General features: G+C 43.3%; 1 protein-coding gene across 1 annotated transcript in view; it reads right to left on the bottom strand.

The window, feature by feature from the left end:
• Positions 1-10,713, bottom strand: part of CPZ (carboxypeptidase Z) — a 36,183-nt gene extending 25,470 nt beyond the window's left edge. Inside the window, exon 1 of the mRNA XM_082051114.1 lies at positions 10,455-10,713. Within this exon, the coding sequence (XP_081907240.1) occupies positions 10,455-10,542 (88 nt within the window). The 5' untranslated portion in view covers positions 10,543-10,713. The remainder of the gene's footprint in view (positions 1-10,454) is intronic.
• Positions 10,714-18,149: the final 7,436 nt, after the last annotated feature.

Here is an 18,149-nt window from a genome sequence, read left to right as displayed (position 1 = left end):
GATGGAACATGGTTTGATGACCCAGGAGAGGCCTCTTTTGCTCCTACAGCCAATGATTCCAAATTGCCCTTCTGCCCTACTGGCAACTAAAGGGAAATAATGCTACCAAGGTATTGGAGTTTTTTCACCAGTGCCTCACAGAACTCAGATGTTATGTGCAAGATTTTTAAATCTTTAAATCTAAATTTTTAAATCAGGTCTGTTTTCCTTGCGATGTGTTGGGGATCCAGCTATGTTGCTGTTTCTTCTAATTCTCACTGGTGGGGACAGGCCTCCAGATTCTTGCTCGGTGAATTGAAGTTTTTTCCTCATAAGACCAAATTCATTATGTTTGTGGATTTTTTTTTTCCTACTAAGGAAAGTTTAAACTTCTACTCCCAGCATATTTGTTTAAACATAATCATCCTCGTATGTGTTGCTAATGAGTTGATCATTCTTTAGCCAAAATAAAATCATTATAATGAGGACAAAACTAACCTTGGAATTTTATCTTGGATGGAGATATTTAATTGGAAATTAGTCTGGTTCTTTATTATGAATTTTCCTTGGTTCACATTACCTCATAAAATAAAGGAGAGGTCTGAACTTGCAGAAACAGCCCATGTCCAACACCAACAAGTTTTGGTAAGCAGCAAGCTGGAAGAAATTACATCTACATAAATTCCGTTCCTGGCTTGGTACATTATGCTAATAGCAATAAACAATACCTGGTTCATCAACGGTGCCTTCTGTTACAGGATTTCAGTGTTTCCCTCAGTGAGTTAGTTATTAAGGTCAAGGCATTTCTAAAAAAGCTTCATCTCAGCCAGATACTGTATGTAATTTTACATGTGGGGATAATCAAAGAACAGCATTTTGTACACTGCTAGCTGGGAAAGAGAAAGGAGTGATCACTTGTAAGAGCTCCAGCAATTAATCCCACTGATAAAATTGGATGCCACTTCCTCCCTGAATCTGGATTGTCTTATATCCTAACTAAATCACACCCACAACAACTTCATGGGTTCATTTGGGGACTATGAATGGTCTTTCCACAACTGTTCATGTTTACTCAAAGGTAAGAGCCATTTCCCCTTTGCTGGCTCTGTGACCAAGCTACAAATGTCCTATTTGTTTGTCTCTCTAACATGCACTGATCAAATAACAAAACTGAAGCACACACAACCTTCCAGACTGCTATTACTGTGCAGTAGTGCTATACCCATCAGTCAGTTTGATACGTGGCACAAACCTATTCTCAATAGTGTCTCAGTATTCTGCTTATTCAGCTGGAGCAAAAAGGTATTCTAGCAACAAGCTGGAACAAGCAGAGGAAGCCAAAGGGGAAATGCAGCAGGCGGCGTCTGGGCACGGTGCGGATGCTTCCCCCTGCTTTGGCTCTCCAAGCAGCAGTAGCAGTCTTGCCACATTTAGCAGATGCCTCTTTCTGCCCAGCTGGCCAGAGGGAAAGGTGCTGGGAAGCAATGGATACCTGATGGAAGAGACACGTGAAACTTTGCTAAGTCATATGCGGTAGCTGGGTTCACAAAAGGACTGGATTGTTCTGTGAGCAGGAGTAGATGTTAGCATAGGAGAGCTAAAAAGAGATCTGGTTTCAGATTGCTACCTGGCTTCTATACTTCGTTATTTTTACCATACTTCCAGGGAGAGGCAATGTATTTATTGATCTATTAATATGGCTATTACTCAGTAACAAAGGCATTGGCTGATGATGATAAGTTTATCTTTTAGATGAGGAACCCAAATCCATATAAACCTTTCCCATGACAACCAAAGTTGTTAATCTCAGTATGTGTTAAGCAGGGGGTGATTCTTCAATAAAGGATAACACTTTTCCACTACTTTTGCCTCAGGATTTCCCTCACAAACTCAGAGCTACCAAGACTCACTCATTGACTAGCTGCAAAACTGACTCCTTCCTCCCAGGTCCTAAACCTAGAACTAAGCCTGAACTTGGACCTAACCCTCACATTTTTGCAGCATATGTTACTGTTTTCTTATGTGTTTCTCTCTGCCAGACACATCTGCAGCTGCTTCTGCCATCTTAGAGTCCAGCTCTGCCCAAACTGTAACACCTCTCCCCACACAGCCCCGTGAAAGCTGTCATATAATCCATACATCACCCACAGCTCTGTCTTGTAAACAACCAGATGTGAAACATCTTGAACTTTCAGATTATCAGGAGTTAATGTACATAAAAGCAAAAGAGAAAAGGTCTGGCTTATACCAGATCTTGCTTTATAGTGTGTCTTAAATGTGGATGTGTGCTGATGTTGTCTTTGGACTTTTCCTATGTTTCCTAATGCCAATCCTTGCGTATGTTTTGGAGGGTGCAGCTCTGCAAGGGCCAAAGATAACTCTGCAGTGTATGTACTTATATAAATACGTGTGGATGCACGTAATTGGGCCAGAGCCTGCCTGGAGAGCAGGCAGCAGGAAAATCTCCGAGGCCAGTTCCTGAGATGCAGCTGCACATTCTGCACCGCTGGGTCTGGGTCTCTGCACAAAGAAATGACCAGCAAAGCCCCATCCCCACCTGTTACAGCTCATATTGTCAAAGCTCTGGAAATGCCAGAAGAGCTCAGTCACTCCCTTTTTCTTTTTCATTAGAAGAATGACAGGCAATGATATACAGAGAGATTCTCAGCTCTCTAAATTAACTTGGTAGGCTTGAGCTGCTGTTTGTCATGTGCCTGAAAGAGCTCAAACCTCTCTCATTTTTTAAGCAGAGGCTTCACTGGGCTCAGAGGAAGACAGTGCCACCTCTTCTCATAGTCTTATCTGTGGGCAGGTTGGTACAGAGAGACCTTTTTCTTCCTGACCCAGAACAGCCTTTTGAATTTTTTATGTTTATTTTTGTACTTTAGCTATTCCACCAGAGCTACAAAAGTCCTTTCAGCAGCACAGCTTCTATTTAAGATTATAGATAAAATAACTTATTGAAGAGGAGAAAAGCCATTTCAAGCTTTCTGAGCCCTCTCTATAGTATACGCTTCTGGTTTTAATTTGCCAAGCAAGCTTGAAAATCTACAATGCAGCACATACATATTTTACTGCCAAGCTTACATTTTTTCCCCTTGATGATTCAGCACTGCAAGCAGCAAACTGTTGTGATTAACCCTAACCCAGACAATAGAGCCCAACAGCTACTTTCAGTGCCATGGCTTGGCCGCTTGCCTTTTCAAAAGCAAAGCCAACAGGAGAGTTGTGCACTTGAGGATATGCAATAAGCCCAAGGGTCCGTCTTAAATTTAAAGTATCTAAATCACTCAGTGAGGCTTACACAATTGCATTGTTATGACTGACAGATCGAACAAGATTAGATAATTTATCTTGTGCAGACCAGCACACCCCCTACCAGCTTTCTGGGCTTCTCACAATAGTATTTTAAACTGGAAGACATATGTATTCATTTTACTTTGTTTATAGTTAAAACTTCTGCTTTTCCAAACAAAGCATCTCAGTTGCTGATCACATTAGCATTACTCTCCTTGCGGTTCTACACAGTCAGACTTTGCAATGGTAATCTGCTCTGTAACACTAAAAAGACAAAACTTAATATCAGCAGTAGTATGCAAACACTGCTGAGCTGTACCATTTTGCAAAATATTGCAACAGCACCTGCAAATGGCAAAGCACAGACTGCCTCTGGAGCAAGGTCCTGGCAACAGCATAAGGACAAGAGCAGGACAAGAGCCATTACAGTATTGTACACTGGATCGGAACAGTGGGGAGGAAAGTGCAGGAGTGAAGGACTGAGGGCACTACTGGCAGAAGAATGAGGCAGCTGAGTAGCTTGGCTAAGGGGGAACATGGCCAAGAAGCAAGCCAAGGAGAGAAGGCAGCTATAATACATCTCTAAGGCATACATGCAGAGGCAGAAGTGGAGAAGATCCCCAGCCACAGAGCAGGAATTCCAGGAAAAACGGAGGAGAGAGGAGCACATGCAAAAAGCAGCCCACGTGGTTAACTCCTTCTCTGGGACACATCAAAGCTTTTGTAAGTAGAGAACTGAATTCTTGTTACTAATGTTCCACTCCAGCAATTGTAGTAACTGCTCCAGGGGAGTGACATGTTTGCAAACCGGCAGGAGTCCAACATGCAGGCAGTGAGACAAGCCCTGCTTTAGTCCTATTCCCTCACATGCAGAAGCCTGAAAGCACCTGAAAGAGATTACTGCCTAATCTGCCTTCACTTTGCAGAGCAACACCACAGCAGGAAGACACAAGCCGGTGTTTGTTGTTAATCAGCCTTTTTCTAACCCACCCGCTGCCTGGCACTTGGTTAAACACCTGTTTTTATTGAACTACCGACAGTATTCCCACAGCAATGACACTGCAGTCACTTTCAGGACTGTTTCTCTCACAGGTCTGGTTTGGGGCCTGCAAGAAGATGCTGAAGGTTTCTCATGGATGATGGGAGTTCATGGAACCTGCAGATCACAGGTCAAAATCTGTGCAGATGCACACTGAGACGTGACACTCAGCAACGGCTCAAAGCCAGACTCAGTGGTGGCCAGCTCTCCATTGCTTCTGACTGTCCAGATGCAACTCAAATAAGGCTGCAGTTGCAAGAGCCTAAAAGAACTGAGGAAGAATATTGCTGTCTGCCTATCTGTCCCCACCCCAGACTCAGTACTTCTAGCGACAGGATCCCCAGTTCCACCCCAGCTGTTTCTCTGTCCAGTACGTGCTTCTCCAGGGAGTCTTCCCAGCTGAAAATCCTGAATAGAAGCACGATCCTAAAACAAAAACTGCTAAGTGCCCTTTTTTGGCCTCATCTAAAATGTTTTCCCATTTGTGAAGGGAGGAACTTCCAGCTGGGAAAACAAAAGCAACAACAACAACAACAGCAAAATGGCCCTGGAGTTGCCAAATTGACTAAAGACTTGTTGGGCTGCACAAGTGGCTGGGCTGCTGCTGACATGCATTCACTGTGCACCAAGATGTTCTGGAGATATATTGAGACCATCTCTCAGTGTCTGGCCAACAAATGAAGGATAAATCAGCCCAGACCTGGGAAATGCTGGCATTAAAACAACAGATGGGGTGAGAAGGTGGAATAGGACAGGAAATCTCTACAACTATTGTCTAAAGCATTGGTGTTAAACTCATTTTTACCAGGGACCACATCAGCCTTACGGTTGCCTTCAAAGGGCCAAATGTAATTTCAGGACTGTATAAATGTAGCTAATACATTCGGCCCTTTGAAGGCAAACCACAAGGCTGATGTGGCCCCCGCTGAAAATGAGTTTGACATCCCTGGTGTAAAGGATCAAATTTTTCTCAGGGTGACTGGAGAAGGGTGAAGCCACTTATTAGGCTGGTAATCTGGAGTTGTGATGGCTCTATAGCTTCACTTTGTGACCATATAATCTCCATAGCTCAGTTTCCACTGTCTAAGGTCGCAGTACTCTCAAAGTGCTTTGGCCAACAGCTCAATAGCTCACCACAGAGTCTTAAGCTTACCTTTGAGACTGTTCAATCCTGTTGAATGCAACTGGACAGAGGATCATGTCTGAAAAATTGAGGGTTTTGTCTTTGGTGCTACAACCATTCCAAAACATTTACCAGAACTTCATTTCATCCTTTTTAAACACAGTCTGTCCAGCCCCTTACCATAACTCTGTCTTTTCATTAGTTTAGAAGTATGAGAAGTATTGTAATTAACAACAAATCTGGTTCTTCTGTAGGTGGTTCAGTTTTAGCCAAATGTGATGTTCTTATGTTACAAAAAACAATGACAGTTAATTCAACAGCCTTGACTAAAATCTTCATAGCACTGGAATTCTAAATCTGTATCTTAATCTCACATTGTCTCCCAGATAGGAGTGTCCTGTTATAACCCTGCAAAAATGAAATAGTGCCAATTAAATAAATGGAGTTACAACATGATAAACAAAGGGATTGAATTTTCAGTTTTATTTTTGCAATGGTCAAAGCAACTCTAAGTCCTTAAATTCCATTGACCCATGACAGCTGCATTCAACTGGGAGGGTGGCTGTTCAAACAAGATTCAGCAGTCATAAAAGCCCAGTAAATAAACCAGGATGTAGCCCACCAGCCTCAAACGCCATGTTCACAACATGACTTCTACATGATACTTCCATACTCAGTCCCTCCTCAGACAATGGCACATGGGACTTTTACCCAACATTTGGTGCAAGCTTGAGGAGAGGATGGCTCTCACATGGCCTGGGCAGCCCAAAGGGGACCACAGTAGCTATCGGCCAGCCAGTGCCCCCAAACAATCACTAATTGACCGTGGAAGGAAAAGGCAATGTCTAGAAATGTTAAAGGGGATCAACCATTAGTGTTACTAAATCTTATTAAAAGCCTAGCTGTGGCCTAAGGCAGTAAGGTTCTTGTTCAGTTTTGACTTCTATGTATTTACACACCCATGCTTTAAAAATATCTGAACAAGTATTCTGAAGAAAACTTTGCCTTCAGATGAAAATCATACATAAACTATTTCAGCAGTTAAAGCATATACCAATGTATTATATTTTCAATATAAAATTACTTTCCCCATGTAAGTGGCTGTTTCTGATCTCATTTCTAATGTTATATGTAGTTGAAAGTCACTATTGCTAAAATAATAATTGTGTAGAAATACTTGAGTTGGTGGGAATCCAGAGAAACTCATATGACTCAGTGATGAAAACCAGGTTTATGAGTGCTGGAATTTCTCATCTTGTGAGTGTGCATGATGTAGACGCTAGCTCTGCATTTTTTTGTCTTGACAAGACTTGGACACATCCATCTCAGATGCAGCAGGCGAGATTCCTACAGCTTGGGCTTTCCCACATGTGGCAGCATGGTGCTGTTGCCATGCTTGCTGTCAGCACCTGCCTGTGCCAACCATGGCAGGACAGGGGACCCAGCCAGCACCACTGGCCCTGGCACAGGGGAGCAGCCCCCAGCCCACTGCCGGGGATGTGTGCAGTCACACACATGAGAGCAGCAGTAGCTAGAGAGGCTCTTGCCTTGAGTGTGTGCACAGGTGTGGGTTTCACCCCGAAATGAGCATTAGAAATGTGCACAGCAAGTGAAAAAATGGTCCCATGAAGCTGGGGCCAGCATGAAGCTCATGGAAGGCAATAGCTTTTCATTTTGCCACTTAGCAGCAAACCATGGCACACTATGGAGATGGGAACACCAGAGAAGGAGAGGGGGGAGATGTAGCATCTACATGTGAAGCCCATTCTTCAATCAGTCTGGCTTTCCAGAAGAAAATGAACTTTACTCGATGGCATGGCTTAGAGAAGAGCTAGTGCCACAAAAGCTGTAATGAGCCCTTGAGGAAAATACAGTACCCCTGTCCCCCAGTCTGCTGGATTTTCCCTCCCCAGCTCTCTTTCTTATTCCTCTCTGCTCCCTCCCATCTCCAGTGGTTAAACTTGGAGACCCTCAGGAAGGGGAAATCTCTGGCCAAGGAGCAAAGCAAGTCAGGAAGATGAGAAGCGCCAAAGTGGGTGAAAGATGAGGCAACAAGGTGATAAGTGTGCAAGCCAGGGCAGCCCTGGGAGCAGTGCTCCAGCGGCTCACCCACCTCTGCTGCTTCGGTCCTCAGAAGTGACATCTGATGGGCAACACCACGTACCCGAAACAGCTCTCAAATGCTCGGGCAGGAAGAGCGGGGAGCAAAAGGCTCATGCATCCTTTTTGCCTCTAAACCCGATCCAGCTCCGTTGTCTCCCCAGAAGCCGTCTGTACAAGCTGAAGGGCCCACACGGTGGCACCACAGACGGCAGCGCGGCCCAGAGCCGCTGCCGCAGCCGCCGGTCCCAGGTCAAGCGCCCGGGTGTTGCCTCCCCGCTCACTTTATAAGCCCTGGGGGTCCACACATGCACCTGAGCACTGGCGTATCTCTGCCCCAGAAGTTCCCAAAAAAAGCACCCTCTGAACAGGAGCGATCAGACAGGGTTTTACTGCTGTTATTTTGCCGCCTTAGCCTGACCCCTGATAGCATCCCAATGGCAGAGCTGGCCCCAGTTGCAAGGAAAGTCACGAGCTTTTACTGTTTCAAGGCACATGCTTCTACTTTGTTTTTGTTTTTGTTGTCAGTGATGGTAAAGTGCTGCATTTAACTAATTACCACTGCTGATGTCAGCAGTAGAAACACGCGCAACTCTGATGAAACAGGAGCCTGTGCTATTAACTGTCTCCACCAAAATCTGGCCACCTTTCAGGGGAAACATGCTGAGTGGTATTTTTCTCACCTAAACTAGAGGATAAGAAGCCAGTAAAGCCCATCAGGCTCTGAAAGTGCCACCTTGCAACAGGACAATGTAACACCATATCGCTGTGGGAGGCAGTGGCTTACCGGATCCCCAAGGATACAGGATACAGCTGGGGAGAAAGGATCTGCCCTGTTTCACTGCCATGGTTCCCAGTTGCTGCTCAAAAAGCTCCCTACCTGGTGTGTGATGCCTGTACCATATTGTGAGGCTGGATGACAGTAACCACTTACTTATTTTCTAAACAGTAGAGCACAAAGCATTTTGTAAGAATCTTGGTATTGTTAGCTGTGTTTCATTTTGGTTTCTTATTTAAAAAGAAAAATGAGTCACAGCAGAGCAAATATCACCAAGAAGGCCAGGCAGCCTGCAGAAACCAGCTCAAGCCTTGCTGTGAGTCAGACAGTGACACTGGTTCCTGTTGCCCTTCTCTCCTGCACGAGCAGCTCCAAGCTGGTCTCCTTCTGCAAAGCACCACAGATCTGGCCACTGAGATCCACCAAGATCTGCAGAAGGGATCCCAAAACAGGGGAGAAACTCCCACTGCTACAGCTGAAGACGTAACCTACTGTCCTGGATGCTGAGAGGATTTGTGAACATGTGCAGCACCACCATCCACTTTCTTTTCATATGGTCTGATAATAACTTATCTCTCCTCTAGAAAAGGAAGGGCCTTGAAAAAGCTGGCAGGTGTCTTACTGTTCAAGCTGCTACCCTATTCCTTGGTCCAACATCCCTCCAGTATGAATTGTGCCCCTTACATCACACACCATGCAGTGATGTTGGCAGCTCACTTTCCCCACCACTAGCCATCAATTTAGGGCCATATTCAGTGGTCCAGTGCCACCACATGCAAGGTGTATTTCCATCATCTGCCTTTCCTCAAGCCATCCCCTAAAGACAGCACAGTTGCTGACACTCACAAAATCTTCTGCCACAGCAGTTACCCCCCAATGCTCCCTATGTTTGTGGTTGCTAGCATTAATACCCCAAGGCAAAACTTTGATCAGCTGGAACTGGAGCAGAATCATACCTCACAGAGAAAGGGCATGCTGCAAACCACACAGCTTCTTCCTGTAATTGACTGTAAATAGTCTACAACGCTTCTCTTTGTGCAGCTTTATCCAAAAATAAAACCCTTTCTGGCTGCGGTAGCCCTCACTTTGATGTTCGTGGGAAAAGCACTCTCAAATTATAAGCAGTACATGGCTCATGGGTTGCCTTGTGTAGCAGTTCAATGCCAGTGACAGTCTACAGTTTATATTTAAGCACTGAAATATAGCTGAACTTCCTTGCGTAACATTAAGGTCAGTTTCAGGTTAAATTATCCCTTCTTGTATTCCCATAAAATAATTATTTTTCTGAATCATTTTGAGTTTGAACCCTCTGAAAAGAGTTTTCCTGGAATAGACCTTGTCACTACACTGGAATTCACTCATCCACTGTCCCTACATAAATGAAAGCTGAATTAAGCCAACTTGATTTAAAACACCACATATTTTAAAAATATACTGTTAATGTTTTTCGTTAATCGGCTGGTTACTGAACCAAAAGTTTTCAATCCATTTAGCAGCATGTTCCTATCTGACCTTTATTCTAATGGCTAGATCAGCTTTTCCAGCCAATCAGCTCATACAAATTCCATATTGCTTATAGCAAGCTAAAACACACCCTACAGCTGTCAGATCCTAATAAATCTTCTCATACTTTGGATTTGAAATAAGTGACCTAAATGTAGGGAGAAGATTATTTTTTCTTAAGCAGAAAATCACACGGAAGGTTGAAAGTTCATCTTCTTGCAATCTGACTACCACGTTCCTAGAAGGCAAGGCCAGAGGTGGGGTGAATCCTCTGTATTCCCCATGACAGCGAGGAGGTTTCCACCAACTGGGAACTCTGTACATTGATAGAAAGTCACATATACACACAGGCTGAAAAGACAGTGATGGGGGAATATTACACCCCCTTACATCAGAGATTTGTTTTTCTATCTCAGAGCCACACCACCGCCTGCCTTCCCATCCACGCTTCCTAAGCACAACCCCAGTTTCATCATTGTCAGTCTGCAGTTTCTAAAGAACTGATCCCCTCATTCCTAGGGGAGAGTGACAGAGCTCCTGCTTTCCCCATCCTGAAGCTGGACCATTTTCTCTACCCACCTCCAAGAGAAGGAAGGAGAGAGGAAGGGGGGGGCTTTTGGGGTGGTTAGCCTTACCTAGGGTCTCCTGGCCGGTTTCACAGCGGGGCGCAGGCTTGGTGGCCCTAAGTAACCCTCCGAGGAGGAGCAGGAGCCTCAGGACCATACTGGAGCCCCTTGCGTGGGCAGCACAGGGATGTGGCACTCGCTGCCTGATGGAGCGGCTCCTCGCTCAGAGGCTCGGCGCGGCTCTGGCTCTCCAAGCTGCAGAGGAAATCAGTGCACTGCAAGGGCATGCCCACGTCTCACAGTATATGCAGTCCAGGCGTCAGATTTCAGCTAGCATTTGAGCTTGGAAAGCAAAAGGACTTTGAGACAGAGAGGGAGGAGGAATCAGCTCCCCCTCCCCTCTGCCTCCTGACCGTCTCTCTCACAGCCTGGCTTACAATTTCATAAACAGTTTGACCGAAGGGGGGTCCCTGCAGGGATGCGACTGCCTGCTCTTCAGCCAAGAGTCCGATGCCTTTGGTGTTTATGCAGCAGTTTTCCTAAGGGGCATGGAGCTTTGTTAAAGCAAGTTTTGCTTAAACTGAGAACAACTGCCTGGAGAGAGACAGGGAAAAAGAGAGAAAAGCAGACCATTGAAAGCAACTTTCCCCCCAAAGAATGGTATTTCATAACCCACTTAACTGCAAGTTTGAAACACAACATGACAGCAAACGGACTCTAAGCTGCATCCCCTCCAGCACAGAGAGAATGGGAACCCACAAAATAGCCACCGTGATCCCCCTCTGCAATCTCCGCTTGGGCATTTTACTGAAGATGAGATCCAGTTTACAGAAGGGACCTTGAAGGGATACCAGTCTTTTCTGTCTATTCCTAAAAAAAAACCACAGCAAACTTTGCAAAAATGTAGATAAGATTCCAGAACAACAATACATGCTTTATCTAGATGGTAAATCTATATTAAGTCTATCTTCAATTGATTTTTTTAGGTTTTTGGTTGGTTGGTTGTTTTTTTTTCAGAGAAATATGCATTGTCTGTTTTTATCCCTATGCAACAGGTATGGTGGATTATCCTGCCTTAGATAAGATGTGAACTCCTCATTTCTTACCTACATATCAAAAAATATCCTCTGTCACAGGAAAATGATTTTTTCTTCAAAAATCTAGACCAAACCAGATCAAAGCATCCTATATTTCCAGGGAGTGCATGTTCCTTTGAGGACAAATACGTGGTTACGTACGAGAGCAGAGAATCTGTCCTTGCAGTCAGACTACACTGGCTCCCGCTGATCACTATCAGAGATCGGTAGGGAGTTATGGTGCTATATGATAATGTAATCAAATAAACCCCCCCTGTAGGGAAACACACAAAAGAGGCTGATGGGGCAAAAGAAACCTCTATATGTCTCGAATAGCAATTGGAAGAGGTTACACTGCTAGATGGGTTGGGAAGATCTACAGTAAAGAATGTTCTCTGTTGCCGGGTTCTGCAAGAGACTGGGGCTTTTCTTGCCTCCAGTATTTCCTACTAGGCCTGGAAACTGCAGAGTCTGACCTGGGAATAAACAGCACTAAAGACAAAACTTCTAAGAAGAATGATATTTAGTTGTCCTTTTTCTGCCCTGATCACACAGCAGGATGTCTGGACTCTCTCTCTCTCTCTCAATAATAATAATAAAAAAAAAGTAGATAGTACCAACACAGCTCTGCTCCCTGGTAGCCTGTGGTCGACTGTTCTGAATATCAGTCAGGCACATTAGTACTCGATGTGCTTAGGTACAGCCAAGGGTGGGTCTGAGCCCAAGCCTGACTCTGTGCTGGGCTGTGTATTTTGTGTTAAAAGGAAGTAATGAGGATGCCCAGATCCAACCTAGGGGATGAGGCTAAATTCCTTACAGAAAAAAAAGGCTGTGGAGATTATACCTGCAAACAGAAGCTGACCCCTAGTCCTTGGAAATACTGATGTCTGTCTTGTGATTTTCTGCATTCCTTATGAGCATGAAGTGATATCTCTCCCACACATCCCAATGCTTTTTTGAGGCGAGCTCTGCTGCAGAACTAATTCATCAGTATCTGTAAACCCATCAGCTTTCCCGTTTTCTGTCTTTATCATGTTGGCACTTTTTTATTTCTGCCTGTGATTTCTCACTTTATTTCACACTGTTCGCACTATGTCCGCATGTCTTGTCCCCTTCACCATGCTTGAGGCCACCAGCCCCAGCTTAGATGCCACATACTTTAGGATCACATATTTTAAAATACCAGCAAATCTAAGTCTAGTTTCACATATTTTAAAATACCAGCAAATCTAAGTCTAGTTTACCAGGATCCCCCAAAACATTTTGCAAAACACTGACACTTGCTTTTGCCAGTGTTATTAGTCCTACTGTGATACTTCACATTCATAATGTGCTCCATACTTTATCTCAAATACTAATGAGATGAAGTCCCATCACACTGGGAATACTGATCTGGTGTCGTTTGGAAATGCCCATTCATTAGTTCCCTGAATTAAATAATTGTGGTACACATTATATAATTTGTTGTTCTCAAGATTATTGTATCCATATACATTATTTGTAGCTTGTCTGGGCATTGATTTCCTCACATATCCCCTGTTCAATCAGCCTTTGGGCCATTATATCATATTCATCAGAGTCAAAAGGAGACAGTATTTTCTCTGCCTTGTATAAGGCAATATGACCTAGTGATTAACTTGGAAGAGCTATGGAACAAAACGAACATTGTGTCTCATCATCACAGCAATTTACTCAGCTTAATTAGCCTTGCCAAGGGTCAGGGACTCCTTGGCCTCAGTGCAGGCTTTCCAGGACCAGAGTTACCACCTTTACATACAGCTGAAATGTGGCATCTGCACTCCTGCGGGTCACCTTGGGTTTCTTCACAACATTGTCTAGATCTGCAGAGTGGCTTTAAGGGGCCATCACCTCAGATGACAAAAGCAAAACTCTAGCCACTCTTTGAGCTTCCAAAGCTATATCCTGTCCCACACCACAATAGTGCTCGCCAGCCTGCCTAGGAGTCCTTTAAGGTTCTTGTCTTTCCATTTTGTTTTTTCTTGACTTCCTTAAAGGATGAAAAGGAAGCACTGGGCAGGAGGAGAGACAGAGGCTTTTGGTATTGCCCATACCTGAGGGTTGCACATGTAGGTTTGTTGGAAACATGAGAATGGGAGAACTGGCCTGGCTCAGGATTAGCTCATCCCCTGCAACACCTGGGTGTGTTGTGTGGTGTGGATCCCATACACACCAACATACTGCCAAGTAAGCCCTGCATGGGTGCGCACAATGAAGAAGCACTTTGTTCAGTAAGTTCTCAGGTCAAGGACTATTCAGTATAGTAGAATAAACAAGTAACAAGGAAAGTGATAAATTAAAGCACAGACACTCAGGAATTAGCAAACAGGTGATGAAGGAGACATAAACAAGGATCAGAATGTGTTGGTCACTGACTGATGGATCAATTAAAAAACAACCTGGTCATAGCATCGAAGGGAGTCAGCCTGAACTTTGCCACTGATAAGAAACATGAAATGTGATTGTCATTAATATTATGGGACATTAGAAGTGACTTCATGGACCTTGCAAATCTTATTATGGCATGCTTAAATGAAGGCACAAAGGGACGGACCAGAGTGGATCAGGGAGGCACAAGAGTAGGAAAATCAGAGAGGAGTGGAATAAAGGGGAAAGCTGCATGCAGACAGGCTGCCGTGCAGTATGCTTGTGACTGAGTCCTGTGCCCAGTCCCTGCAATCTAGTCTATTTTCATACAAAATCCTTTCTTAATTCCCCTTCCCTTTCCCCCCCCACCCCATGTAATCTCCCTCTCTGAGAGAGACTGGGCTCTCTGTACTTACATTTATGTGAGGGCTGTTGGTGCTGGTAAATGCACGTGACATCACACATGCGTGTACACATGCATTTGTGCATGACACTGTGGGACACATGCTCAGCCTCACTGCTGCTGAACCTGCTGTTGGGAACAGCAGCAGCTGCACCCACAAATCTGTGATGGAGATGCCCCTGGGCATCAGAGTGAACAACAGAAATCTTTACATCCCTGGTGGTCTAGATCTGGCACCCACAAACATCATATTCTTAACAAGCTCCACTGCAACAACTCATTAAAATCCTCAAGATCTGATATCCAAAGGGCCCCAAACCTTTCGTAGGATGTCTATTTGGTACCAAGATAAAAAATTTACATTGTAAGTAGGGTAGATGGGGACCTAAGAATGACATTAAGGTAATTAGCAACAAAGGTAAGTTTATCACTTTGTCACCACCGTCTGTAAATGTTTCCATGGTTGCATGCTGTAATGCATGGAGAACAGAAGATCTGAAAGGATTATTTCATTCACTTTTACCTTAGATCACCTATTCTTTTCCTCCTTTCCAAGGGACTGGAACCTAAGCTTTATAGTGTGTCCTTCTGTGGAGCTTTGTCCATTCTCCTGTGCGTAGTTGCCTCCTCTGGGCAACCCTGTAAACCTGCACCTTTCTGAAGTGAAGAGTAGTTCAGCTACTGCTCCTCCCACCCATACAATATTTCTATCCATCTATCATTTCTACCTTGTTTAGTTATTTTTCAGCCCATTATTAGTACTCTGTGTATGTCACTTGTTCTTATTGTAGTTTTGTTGTGTGCTAACACTGACTATATCAAATGGGACTACTAGTAGGTATTGCACAGGTGTGCAGCCAAAACCTACAAGCACTAAAAAAGCAGCCAGGGAAGGGATAGTTGGGAATACAAGGACTTTCCCAGCTCTGCCTTTTAATTTCTGGGTTTTATTAAAGCTTGTAGGCTTTCCAGGGAGCTGACATCAAGTTGTGGCTTAGGCTTAAATATGATACATTCACTCCAATTCTGAAAGAATCTCAAAAATGAACAAACAAACCCTGGAGTGATGAGCAGATGTAGCAGCATCAGCTGGGTTTAATCATTTGTACTTGAATCGCTACAATAAGGTTAAGTTAAATAATTTTACTAGCTCTTATCACAGACTACCTCTTTACTGGTCAGACCTTTCTGTTAACCTACAGTCCACAACACAGCAGCAATCCAGAAATCCTCAGACAGGACTAAATACCAAAACTGGTTTATGTCTTTGGCAGGTACTCAAAGTGGGATTAAATGCAGTACATTTAACTTGCATTCTCATGGTCGTTACTACTGGCAGAGAAATTTAGTAGAGGAATACATTGGAGTCAGACCAGGTTTTATTGCCTGGTTCTTTTGATTTTGACGCGTGCTAATAGGAGGCTGAACAACAAACAGAAGCAGCGCTGTCTAGATAACTATTTTCTGAAGGACAAACAGACTGAGAGCAGATCAAAATGCTACATCATGGCTTCATATTCTCTCCCCCACCAGGTGCTAGTGAAGCTGGCAGAGTTGTGTATGGCAGCACATCCCATCTGCTCCAGTACAAAGTCAGCTGACATAGTTTTAAGACTTTACAGTAGTTCAAATTAATCCAGGAGATATTCTCATTTGCACAGCAGAAACCAGTCCGCATCCTCCTCTTTTTGCTCCCCCTCTTTCAGTTTCTGCAGAACATGGCAGAGAAGAGGATCTGCTCTCAGGACAGACAGGGAGTGAATTAGCAACTTCCAGCAAAGCAATAGCAACTGGTCTTGTTTGTTTGTATTTAATAAACAAAAAACAACAACAACAAAATAAAACCAACAAAAACAAAAGGCAAAAAAAAACCCAAACAAACAATGTATAGCTCTTCTACCTATCTCTGCAAGACCTTATGCCCCTCTGCCCTGATTCTGTTTCATGCAACAGCAGAGGTCTGGTAAAGGCCCAGGAGGGCTTCTCTTTCAGCTTCTAGGTGCTAAGTTAACAGAGGAAAACACATTTGTCCTCTAAACAAATATTTCTAATTCAAATTAACATGCATGTGAATCAGATAAATGGCTATTTTACTGTAAAGATACACAGACTATTCAGAGCTCTACATTTGTTAAGAGGAGCAGATATTTTGGGATGTTTCTCTGTGTCTTTTGGGACCATCTACATTAAGCTTGGGGAGCTTTAAACTTTCTCACGGAGGATTTTTTCAGCAGTGGCTTTTATCTCAGCTTTCAATTTGTTCCCCTTATGACCCACAAGATTAAACCAGCTTTAGAAACTATAACACATAAACACTGAGAATCAGAAATCTGATGGAGAGACTGAATAGGGAATAAAGAAAAAGACCACACAACTAAGAGTTTTCCTGTTTTCCTACACAGTAGCCTAAGAGTTTAACCTAGAATGGATCACGGACTGAAACTTTCTACATGTCTCAAACACTTAATAAATCCCCTCTAGCCTCTAGCAGTCATTTTTTATCATTTCTGGCCAGGTCCCTCTTTATACTGGTGCACTGGGGGGCAGGAGGAATGTTCTGGTAGATGTTCCCAGAGTGAACCTATCTAGCCATACTCCAAAGATTAAATTTCCTGCAATGGCTCCAAAATGGGACTATAATTATTTTCTTCTTATTTTTGTCACTTTGGCAGGTTTTTTAATTTATTTCCCCCAGTTTTTTTCCTCACATGCTGGAAACGAAAGCAAGTAATGAATGGCTGGTTGTTTGGGTTTTTTTTTTCTTTCTATTAATGTTGGGGTCATGGATATCTTATCCCTAGTTAAATATATTCAATAAATATAAATAAAGAAACAAAACTGCAGCTCTCAAAAAAGTTTAAACAATCTATATTCAATACAAGTACTTCCAATGATAATTAAATCCTGTTTTTGTCTTCTGACTTGTCAGATATTAACTAGGCCAATGACTAACAAAATTAGTTCCTTATACCACTTCCAGGTGATCCACTGAACTATCATAAGGCAGAGGAATGCAACTAAAGCAGGAGAAGGCCTTACTATCTTAGGAAGATTCAACCAAATAAATGCGTTTCTTTTAGTACACCCTTCATGTGATCTCTGTGCTCTCTTGGGCTAATCAGTAAGAAATGAAGCCACTCAGAAAGTTTCTTTTGATGACAGAAGAAAATGATGTCTAGTTAAAATTCAGCCATGATCAAAGGCACAAGTGATAGAAAAAACTGGAAGGAAACCTGGCACCAGATGGTAGAAGGAGGCCACAAAGAGACAACAGTAATAAATACGGTCCTATAATATATCCAGGAGAACATGTGCAGAATAACATGCACCAATCACCAAATCCTGCAACAAGCACAGAATATTATTTAAACTTAACCATTAAAAAGATAGAAGTGACATGAGGACCTTGTTATCCTCTCAAAGGCTCCGTCCTATTACTCCCACATGTAAAGTAGCAAGGCAGAATTAATGCTAAGGGGTTACTCATAATGCATTTTGTGGTCTTAGTTCAAGATGAGGCCCAAAGGTGACATCGCCTGACTCCCATAAAGTAAGAAAAATAACACAAATAAGTTGGTGAATCATAGACCTGAATATATAACAGCTACAAAGAAAAATAAGTGTGCTCAAAAAAGATCTGTGCTGAGAACTAAAGGTCTTTCTTTTCTTCTGATCACAGATGGAGTATTAAAAATTAATGCAAGCTCTACCAGAAAAGAACTTGACAGTCCTATTTTGAGACTCATTTCTCTTAATCTCTTTTCCCTGTCTCACAGAACATTAATGCCAAAGCATTCAAAAGAAGTCCTCTAGGGCTTGCTTTGCACATTTGCAGAGGTGCTGGGAAACATTTTGAAAATGTGACTTTGAGTGCTTTAGTTTGTAGATACCTTTTATGGG

This window comes from Streptopelia decaocto (assembly GCF_964273445.1).
Source record: "Streptopelia decaocto genome assembly, chromosome: 4".
Taxonomy (NCBI): domain Eukaryota; kingdom Metazoa; phylum Chordata; class Aves; order Columbiformes; family Columbidae; genus Streptopelia; species Streptopelia decaocto.
Note: the sequence above shows the minus strand (reverse complement) of the source record. Positions and strands in the feature narration are given on the sequence as shown.